Genomic DNA, 10,637 nt, shown 5'->3' with positions numbered 1-10,637 from the left:
TAGAACAGTTTGACTTTCATAAATCTAAATTAGCTATAGTTAAACCTCACGGTCATATTTTGAGGAAATAAATGGAGCTTTATATTTAAACAATAACTTAATTAAAAAGATTTCCCTGTCAAGTAAAGTTCTACCAAAATTCCTTCACTTCTTTTTGTAAATTTTCAATATGTCTACTGTAAATAAAATGCTATCAAAAACACTTCATACATTAATGGTGTAATGGCAATTTCCTGTTCCTATGTCCAATATATTGTTGTCATTACGTCACAGAAGGGCTGAAGAGTGATCCAGACGCAGACACAAACAGATGAGTTTCCGGTCCTTTGTTGCAGTTTATAATGAGGTTTATTCAGCTTTACATACCATGGTTAATTATACAGTTCCAGTTGTTGTGATGAGCATCTGCCGGCCTCCCCTCTCCTGTCACCTATGACCTCTTTATATACACCCGGTGCAGCTAAACCCCGCCACCAAGTGTTCAAAAATAATATTGCACTATACATATAACTTAAATAAACTGACACACCAACAACACCCATAAACTGGCTCCTACAAATGGTCTCTACACATTGCTTGAAATTTGCATAACTTTAATGAACTCTCTCTCTCAATAAACCTTCCAGAGAGCTCCTACTCTTTTTCTGTGTCTGATTTGATTTTAAATGTATTTGATTGTATTAATTTTATGTGACAGATTTATGTGGTTCCATGGTGTAATGGTTAGCACTCTGGACTTTGAATCCAGCGATCCGAGTTCAAGTCTCGGTGGAACCTCGTGATTTTGAGAAGAATCTGCATTTGTTGGTAAGTATAGAGTGATCCACAGTATGTCATTACAATTAGACAAAGCTCTGAATGAATACATAATCATCAAACTACAATATGTCTACAAAAACACTACTGTGGATTGTCATGAACAAGTTGAAACTAGTATCAAACTCAGACTAAAGTAACCAGACCAAATCTAACTGGGGTCACGCAGGTTTTCAGAATTAACAGAAGTTATGGCCAAAAATATTAGATCCGCAAAACAGAAAACTGAAGCCGATAAGAGAGTCTGGGTGTTATAAACACAGTTGGTTTTCCGCGATCATCCTGCATTTCTTTGCTTTTACATAATTCGTAAATGTTTAACAGGTTAGACAACCTTTCGTCAAGCCTGGAGAGGAGGGGTTGTGAAATGGAGGAAGGAACAAATGACTGATTATTCTGCATTTTGTACATTTTGTAAGTAATTGCTGTTGTCTAATTTTCTTTTTCTTGTTTACTTTTAGTTAATTTAATTAAAGAACATTTTGTTGTGCTTTTGGTTGTACATGTTGTGCATTAATCTCAATAAAAATGTGATCACAAAAAAAGGAAGGAGCAAATGAGGGCTACAACATGCAGTGGCACCATTTCAAAATGTTAACGTAATCATAACTATTATATTAATTTGTATTACATTTCTATGGCAATATCGGAATAAAAGTAATGTGACTATCTCCTCACCTGACCTGACTTTGAACTCAGATTCATGAGGCCGGTGTCTGTCTCTTGACATAACCTGACTTTAGGTGCCATAACGCTTAGCCCAAGTTCATTATTTGTATTATTATTATTTGTTTCCGTCACTTTTATTTGTTTGTTGATTACTTCCGGTAATTGTCACATGGGTGTGGTTTGGTTATATAAGTCACCTGTTTGATGTCGAGTGCGGATGACAGAGGGTCATTTTTTCTGTTGACCGTTTTGTCCATAGTTACTATGTTGTGATTTTGTTTATTAAATATCCTAAAACTATCTTGCTTCACTATGGACTTTTTCTTCGAAAACGCGTCACAGTTTATAGCCAATTTTAGCCTCTCGGCGACTCAAACGTAATGGGGATTGAGCCGCCACACTGACTTTCACCCTGATTCAGTGTTACAATGACAGCTGATAATGATTACCACGTGAAATAATCCATGTGTGAGGCACAGCAGGAGAGGAAGACTTTGCCCTTTGCTTTCCTAAATGTTAAAATGTGTCTGCATTGCCCTTAGTGAGGCCGGTAATCACAAACAGAAAAAGCATATGTTATTATTACTTTGTTTCAAATTAAAATGATAAAAACATGAGATTTTTTTTTTATTAAACATGAACAATTGTATAGCACATTTCAGCATTCTAACAACAAATAGGACAAACTTGTGAGAATATTTTACAAAGTATGAAGGCAATATATATAAGGTGTTAATATTTTCAGTCATAGCAAACAGCAGACAGATTTAAACATCTGATCAGAAGACAGCAGAGACAAATTCTACCATTCATGATTTTGCACAATAAAGACAGGCGATTGTGTTGTTAAGTTTGAGCTATTGGTGATCTTCCCTCTTATTCATCAGCTGGTGTGGCCATGGAGGGGCATTTTGGACGTCCAGAAGCAGGCAAAAGGTTGTCCCAGTACTCCCGACGAGCCCTATAGGATTTTGGTAGATTAGTTGGTTGTAAATCAGTGAGGTTTGACTTGAAAAGAGCGGCAACTGTTGTGTTCAGTCTTACCTGGCTCTGACCCAGGGCTTACTGTGCATCTCCAGAGCAGCTCCCCACAGTCCGTGCTTCTCCGAGGCTGGAGGCAGGAATCCTCTCTCTGCGGCCAACTCTTCTGCTATAGCTCTGATGTGGTAGGCCTCGAATCCACAGCAGCCACCAATATAACGAATCCCAGCATTGTAAGCCTCCCTCGCATATTTATGTATGTCCCAGCGGGTCATTGCTCTGGTCTCCAGTGCTGAGAGGAGAGTAAAATGTCAGCATTTTGTTATAATGATCTTGACATTTCATATACAGGGAGTTGAATAAGCTAACACGAATTGTACACTCTACACTCACCCTACGTTAGTGCATGGGGATTAGGAATAATTGATTTATTTCCTTTTCAAGCACCACATAGTAAGATTTCTAGTTTCCTCCCATTAAGTTATGAGACACAACAGAGTGGCCCACTGAGAACAGCTGTTAGATACGAGTTACAGTGGATCCAAAAGGGAGAGCAGACATACACCTTAACAACATACTATGAGAGCATTTAGACCTTATTGGATGACATTAAGCCCTTTGCTTTAATTCAGCAGCAGATGATACTGCTGGCTTGTCTGTGCCAGTAGGAACACTTTTACTTACGGTTCAATGTCCTCATGCCACCTGAAGATGGCTGTATCTGGTAGATGTAAGGGAAACTTCTGTGTAGCAATGCAGTGGGAGTCACCGACTCATGAAGGAGACACAGGACGAGCAGGAGTTCTGATGTCAAACACTGGTAGTTTATTACAAGCATCGGCCGGAGGATTCATATCACAAGTCACAGCAGCAAAATGTTCTGACTGCATGGGTGGGTTGTCATGTCAATTCTGATCAGCCTCGCATCTTGGTAGCCCCTTTAACTAGTTTACCGAGAGCTAATCAGCATATTGGGGGAAGGTATACGTGAACACCTGGAGACACTGAATCACTTTATTTGACTCTATGGCTCTTGTGACCGAGAGTTACACTCTGATAATGTCAGCAATAGCTGAGACTTCCCATTCCTTAAGACAGATAACAGACTTAGGCTTCGTCGTAAATGTCAACAGGCCGAAAGGTCAAATATCTTAAGTTAAGACTAAATTAATCCCTAACAGTATATGTAGTACATTTAGTGCAATACAAATACCCTGGAAAAGCCAGACCTTTAGGGTAGATGGTGGTGGACACTACATCTCTGTTATCCAGCTGATTTTCTCATGCTCTTTCTCCTTGGCCAAGCTCCCATATCTTCCAGGGTGGGACATGAAGTCGGTCTCCTGCAGCTTCTTTTGGTTTCCAATTACTCTGCTTACAGTTTGCTTCACTCATGGTTGAGTTATTTAATTCCAGAGGCAGTTTGGTCAAATTGGTATATATTGTCTTTTTTAGGCAACAAATTACATATTTAAAGTTATAACATTTAATCTTTCCCTAGAAAATGTCTAAATACGTGTAGATGTTATATGTTTTGTTAAGTTTTGAACAATTGTTCATGTTTCCAAAAATGTTTAAACCTAAAGAAATCAGTAAATGTAATTAGGGCAACGTTTTGTTTGGTCACCTGTGATGGCCCTGACTGCATTTGTGCAGCGTCAGCAAAATGAGTTTCTGACTAAAACAGTTTTAGGCCACAAAGTCTTTCAAATTAATATATTTTAAGAGGATGAAGGATTTAAGTGATCGTCACCTTACTCCTTTTTTTTTTTTTACAATTGCATGCTGTTTTGATCTCCTTAAACACATCTGTAGTTTGTTGTATAGTGCAAAACAACATATAGATTACATCATTAAATCAATGTAAAATAATGGAATGTTATTGAATGAGTGTTTTCTTTTTGTTCTGCTCAAAAGGATTATATAATAATGCTGACCAAAGGGGAACTCAGGAAGGCTGGTGTATCCCCCCAGGTTGCACTCAGGTGTGTGGAAGCCCAGCGGCTGGATCATGAGATGAGCTTTCAGTCCAGCTTTCTCTAATCCTGCTTTCATCAACTTCACCGTACGGACGCACGTCAGAGGATCCAAGTGGCAATTTATCCCGACAATGTCCGCTCCTGCACGGGAACACATCAAAAAAATAAGATGAGGGAGCTGTAACGTGTCAGACTTGTCCTCTGTGCCACATCCCAGAGGGTCAGTGTACCTGCTTTGACCAGCCCGACAGCACACTCTCCAGGTGGGACTCCGTCCATGTCTCCGTGAGGCGAGATGCACAGTGTTGCACCCACTGGTTTACCGCTCGTCTTCAGCACCTCCACTGCCCACACCGCCTCCTCCACATGATCGACAAACTACAGGAGGAATGTGCATACAAGAGGCAAATGTTGTACTTTACTACGCTACAAAATGTGATAACACAGTGAGAGAGTATTTATTCACGGTGGTATTAGTACTTTTGGGACTGGAATACATTGTCCACCAGGGTAGGTAACACATGCTGTATGTACCTGCTTCAGGTGTCCAGTGCCCAGCCTTCACGTAACCACGGCGATCCAGCTGCATCACATAACCTCCATCTCCTACAACCACCTCGCCAGCATCCAGGCGCTCCAAGATACCCTGAATGTACGCACACACACACACACACACACACACACACACACACACACACACACACACACACACACACACACACACACACACACACACACACACACACACACACACACACACACACACACACACACACACACACACACACACACGCACGCACACACACACACACACATGATGCCAAATACATTTTGCTGAATTGAAATGAACCATTATCAGGCTTCTTTGTTTAATTAATTCACAAAATGTATTCTGAGCATTTAGTGCCTGATTCCATGAACTGACACATAATCAGCTATATATTTAGTTCGTACATACAATGCAGTCAAAAAACATGGGGCAAGAAAACTTGGTTAAAACTTTTACTCAATGTAATGCATGAAACATATTGTGTTGTCTGTGTTGTCTGTTGTGTCTGGGAGCTTGTTAATTAGCCTGCCAAGAGAGTGACAGGCACCCAGCTAGAAATGTTTGGTTCTAAAAACATTCTCAGAATGTTACATTCATTGTTCTAGGAATGTTTTCAGCGGGAAGTTTTCTTTTGGTTTCCAGAACGTTCTTCTGAAAGGTAGGATAACGTTCTCTAAACACATTCTTTAAATGCTTGGTGATAACATTGTTAGAACATTATGCCTATACTGTTCTTACAATGTTTTCACCTGCAAGTTAGATTTGTTATGTTGCCAGAATGTTATTATTTTAGTGAAGGATAACATGCTTTGTTTAAAACATTATGCAAATGTTCTGTGGTAACAATTTACTAAAATATGTTTACATTATTAGAACATAAAGACATAATATTCCTGTAATTGTTCAACTCAAAATTCCTGATAAGTAGACTGACCACTGTGGTCATTAGGATGATTTTGATAGTTTACTTAACTATTAGAATTTGACTATTAACACATGTAAAAGGATGACTCGGAATCAGTTGGTGAGCGTAACATTTGTTTATGAGAAAAGGGGAGCTGGGAGTGGAGGTTGGTTATGGCAGCAGTGGGAAACAGTATGATGTTACGTATTGCGCCGAGGCTTCGGAGCGTGTGTCGAGTAATCCCCGAAGCTTTTTGTGAAGCCTGTATCGAGGCTTGTATCGTTTTGGGCCAGTGACGTCATCGATGACAAACGAAGCCTCGCTGCCTGTCGATACCACGTGACTGCTTCAGGAAGCGATTCAGATCGGTTGAACCGTTGAACCACAACGCTCATAATACCCATGGATGTATAATAAGAACCATATTACCCCTCCTGTACCCGGGCCCGGTGACACGATGGAATCAAGAGAGCTCAGACCCTCACTTATATAGAGGTCGGAACATGTCATAAGTATAAATAGATACAAGCATAAATAAATGTAGGAATAAAAACATGAATAAATAAATGAATAAATACAGGAATAAATATCGTGCAGTGTTTTCAGGGAGATTTAGTGTGTGTGCTGTCGCTCAGCTGGAAAGCAGTTGACTCATGACCGCAGGGTCCCTGGTTCAACAACTGGTCAATTGGCCTATGTATTTTTTGTTGTTTATAAAAGCTACAGCTAACTGAGATAATGTAGTTAATAAATGTATTCTTTGATATGGTTGAGCCTTTCTCAGGCTACAACATTTTAAAAAGGAAAATGTGGTGACATCAGATTTGTTTTAAACATCCTTTTCAAACAAATGCAACAAGTTTATTTTTTAAAGCACACTACAAATAAATCTGACGTTGACCATGACCGTGTTAATATTTCGTATTACAGGAACGTTTTATAAAAAAAAGAATAACCTCCTGAAAACATTATCCAAATGTTGCTTTCAAAATGTTCTTCTTTGGTTATCATGTAACATTGAGGGACTATTTTATAAAAAGAACATCTTTAATGTGTTACCCAGCAACGTCCAAAACACATCCGTAGAATGTTGGAGTTAAAACGTTCCATCTTTGTTAACATATCACATTAAAGGAACATTTTATAAAAAAACGTTCTGTCATCTCAGGCCTTAATAACATTCTCAGAACATCCTCTGAATGTTGCAGTTAAAACGTTATGTCTTAGTTAACCTTAAACCTTATAGGAACATTATTTGAAAAAATAAACATCCTAAAAAGTTTCTTTAAACATCAGATTAAAACGTTTCTTTAAAACCTTATTAGAACCTGTAGGTAACGTTAGTCAAAGTTGTGAGAACGTTCCCCGCTAGCTGGGCATGCACTGGACGGCCTTGAAGTGAATAAAAAGTCTGAATTATCCAAGGCTAACATAATTAGATTAGATAAGATTCAACTTTATTGTCATTGCACAGAGTACAAGTACAACGAAGTGCAGAGAAGTGCAAAACAAGCAGTAAAGTGCAGAGAGATATTCATAGTATATGATATATAAAAATTAGGGCTGTCAAACGATTACAATTTTTAATCAGATTAATCACAGTTTAAAAATTAATTAATCATGATTAATCACCATTCGAACTATGTCCAAAATATGCCATTTATTTATGTATATTGTTGTGGGAATGGAAAGATAAATGAAAAAGGCGGATATATCCATTTAACATACAGTATCTATGTTTATTATAACATTGTTCTGCATGTCAAAATGAAAGACAACCCACACACCTATCAATCATCAAACCGTGGGGTCTTAATTCATTACGTGTAGATTTCTATCAACGGGGGAGTACTTCAGGAAAGTCGACAGAGGGGGGGGGCTAGTGGAGTACTTCGTGACCACAGAGTGTGAACGTTGTGATCAGCTGTTTTAGCGCAGTTCTCCAGTGAAGGGGGGAGTCTCCCTCCGCAGCCGGTTGCCGTAGTTTTGGCACAGTTCCGTTGTACAGACCGACGTTAACAGCAGCCTGTCTGTGCACACGGAGACCGACTCTGTCGTCCGGTGATCTAACCGCCTTCTGGAAAAGCTTCACAAGTACGTCGGTACGCAAATGCGCTTTGTGACACAAGTGACGGTACGCATTTCAGATTACGCACATAACCTGCGTACCAGTTATGTGCACCCCTGTACCAGAGCCATATTATTACTATGATATGGCTCTGCCCTGTACTACAGCAAAAGTATTCTGCGTCGGGACTTCCTGCAACAACACCACGCCGTTATCAAAGATGTTCTATTGAGAAGACGATCACTACGTGACAAAAGTTTTCAAAACCGTGGCTACTGAAATCAATCTTACTAACTGCTGTCTGTGCAATTTACTCCGCGCGAGTTGGCAGACTTTATTTTGCTTACTTTATCATCATTTTTCATGGTGGGGCTAAGCCATTTCTTGGTATGGGTGTAGCCTACCCCAGCCATACCCTGGCGCTGCCACTGGTGGCACGTAGGGGCGGGCCATTCTGCACATGCGTTAAATGCGTTAAATATTTTAACGCAATTAATTCAAAAAATTCATTACCGCCGTTAACGCGATAATTTTGACAGCACTAATAAAAATACATCTTAGTTCTTCTCTCAAATTAAATATGGCCTTGAGGACAGTGTGCGAACTATACCACGGTCTCCGGGGGAGCCGGGATTTTTGTTTTTTTTGCGGTGGGGGGGTAAATGCTGATCCGTGCATTAATAGCAACAGCACAGACATAGGCCTATTATAAAGAGAACATCTGTTGCACACGGGGTGGTGCCACAGGTCTACATTTACATGAAACGTCCCGATGGATCATGTTCATGTCAACAGATTTCCAGAGCATGTATGGGCTACGCAAACTTCAATCAACTTGATAATAAATAATCCACGAACCACCAATGTAACGTTTGACTGTTTAATTAAATCAATTTAAAATGACTCAAAGACAGGCTACATTGTTTCACATGGGCTATAGCCTATTATGGCTGTAGCCTACACAGAGCCGAACACACGCGATAAGAGCAGCCAGCGGCACCAACCATGAACAATATTAATATTAATAATACAGCTATAGCACAACACAACCCTCTCACTGCCTGGAGAAACGCGACGCCACACACACAACGACTCGTCTTCTTGTGTCTTCAGCCCCCAAATTAACGTTAGCTGTCAAGTTAGCACTAGCACTGACGTTAGCTCCTTCCTCTCTCGGTTCTGTTGTAGCAGCAGTCACAACGTATGTGCTACCACCAGCTACATTCGGTTGGTCTTCTTGATCAGGTTGTTTAGCCGTCTTTTTAAAGAAATTGCCCAAGGTACGTTGTTTTTTTCTTTTCGACAGCAGCAACAATGCCTGGTAAACATGCAGTGCTAACTAAACGAGTGAGTGGGTAGTGGGTGGAGCTGCCGGCAGCGTGCAAGCAGGCGACACTTTTTTCATGAATCATAAACTCCAAATATAATTTTATTTCACTTATTTTACACCTTTGAAAAAAAAAAACATGCCCAAAATGGAATTTATTTGGTCATCATATCAGTATTTTAGAGAGCTCCCCCCAAATGTCACAAACCATGTTCCCAGGGGAGCTCATGTCACCACTAGGGGAGCCATAGCTCCCCCTGCTCCCCTCCAGTTCGCACCCTGCTTGAGGACATCCTCATTTATGTAGCTCAAGTTCAAGTTCAGGTCCAAGGCTTTTATTGTCATTTGTACATACAGTGTAGTTATGACAATGAAATGCATAGGTCACAGGCTCCTCCAACAGTGCAACACACAATAGAGTGCAAGTAATAATATACCAGGTATAGTACAGTTGAGAAGAGCCCACACTCTTTCAGTGTTAAGACAATATTTGAAATGGAAATTAGACAAATAGACCGATAAGGCTGTGCAAACTGACTCACCCTTCTCTTCTTGCTCTCCATGTTCGAAGTCAAGCGGCAACGCACGCCGCCGTGCCCAGAGGGCCTCAGCTACTGTGCGCAGTTCTCCGCGCAGTTCTCCGTGCACCCCCCGCTGAAATGCGAGAGTGGCCCCTACACACGGCGGCGTGCGTTGCCGCTTGGCGGTGGGCGTTGCCGCTTGGCGGTGGGCGTGTCTTGAGCTTGGGGAGTCAACGCGACCAACAACCAATCACATGAATGTCCCGCCCCGGACATACAAAGCAAAGCATTCATGCCACATCCATGCTGGCTAAATATACTGTCTATGCTTGCTAGCTATCCATTCAAACGAAGTAGACTGGATATAAACTCCCCAAAACAGGCGAAAACCTACCAGTTTCCCCCACTGTCTCTGCCACCTCCCCCCATGCCTGGCTCCTCCGGTTTGTATCCCTGTATGTAAAGAGGGACTGGTCATATAGTACCGGGGGATTCCCTACCGCCACGATCATTTTCTCCTCCATTTTTTGACATATGGGAAATAACTGCGGTCTGGCTCTCCCAACATACACGCGGTTTGATTGGCTAGCGCTTGTACTGTCAGATGTGCATACGCGGGACCGGGTGTATGTTGGTTTTCGCCTTGTTTGGGGAGTTTATATCCAGTGTATTTCGTTTGAATGGACAGCTAGCAAGCATAGACAGTATATTTAGCCAGCATGGATGTAGCATGAATGCTTTGCTTTGTATGTCCGGGGCGGGACATTCATGTGGTTGGTTGTTGGTCGGGCTGCTCGCGTTGACTCCCCAAGCTCAAGACAC

At 41.0% G+C, this 10,637-nt stretch overlaps 1 protein-coding gene and 1 non-coding gene across 3 annotated transcripts; one reads left to right on the top strand and one right to left on the bottom strand.

The window, feature by feature from the left end:
- Nucleotides 1-705: 705 nt before the first annotated feature.
- trnaq-uug (transfer RNA glutamine (anticodon UUG)) lies at nucleotides 706-777 on the top strand. Its single transcript has one exon. It is a non-coding gene; the product is annotated as a tRNA-Gln (tRNA).
- A 1,394-nt stretch (nucleotides 778-2,171) lies between these two features.
- On the bottom strand, nucleotides 2,172-5,061 carry LOC117452866 (betaine--homocysteine S-methyltransferase 1-like). 2 transcript variants are annotated; one of them, XM_071204277.1, is made up of 6 exons: nucleotides 4,980-5,061; nucleotides 4,676-4,823; nucleotides 4,404-4,586; nucleotides 3,151-3,270; nucleotides 2,530-2,758; nucleotides 2,172-2,446 (listed from the first exon to the last, which is right to left on the bottom strand). In XM_071204277.1, the coding sequence occupies exons 2-6, from the start codon at nucleotides 4,722-4,724 to the stop codon at nucleotides 2,362-2,364; spliced, it is 666 nt and encodes a 221-aa protein (XP_071060378.1). In that variant the 5' UTR covers nucleotides 4,725-4,823; nucleotides 4,980-5,061; the 3' UTR covers nucleotides 2,172-2,361. The 2 variants fall into 2 exon arrangements, with proteins under 2 accessions (XP_071060378.1, XP_033947554.1); XM_034091663.2 differs by lacking the exon at nucleotides 3,151-3,270.
- Nucleotides 5,062-10,637: the final 5,576 nt, after the last annotated feature.

This window comes from Pseudochaenichthys georgianus, chromosome 9 (assembly GCF_902827115.2).
Source record: "Pseudochaenichthys georgianus chromosome 9, fPseGeo1.2, whole genome shotgun sequence".
NCBI classification, from domain to species: domain Eukaryota; kingdom Metazoa; phylum Chordata; class Actinopteri; order Perciformes; family Channichthyidae; genus Pseudochaenichthys; species Pseudochaenichthys georgianus.
Note: the sequence above shows the minus strand (reverse complement) of the source record. Positions and strands in the feature narration are given on the sequence as shown.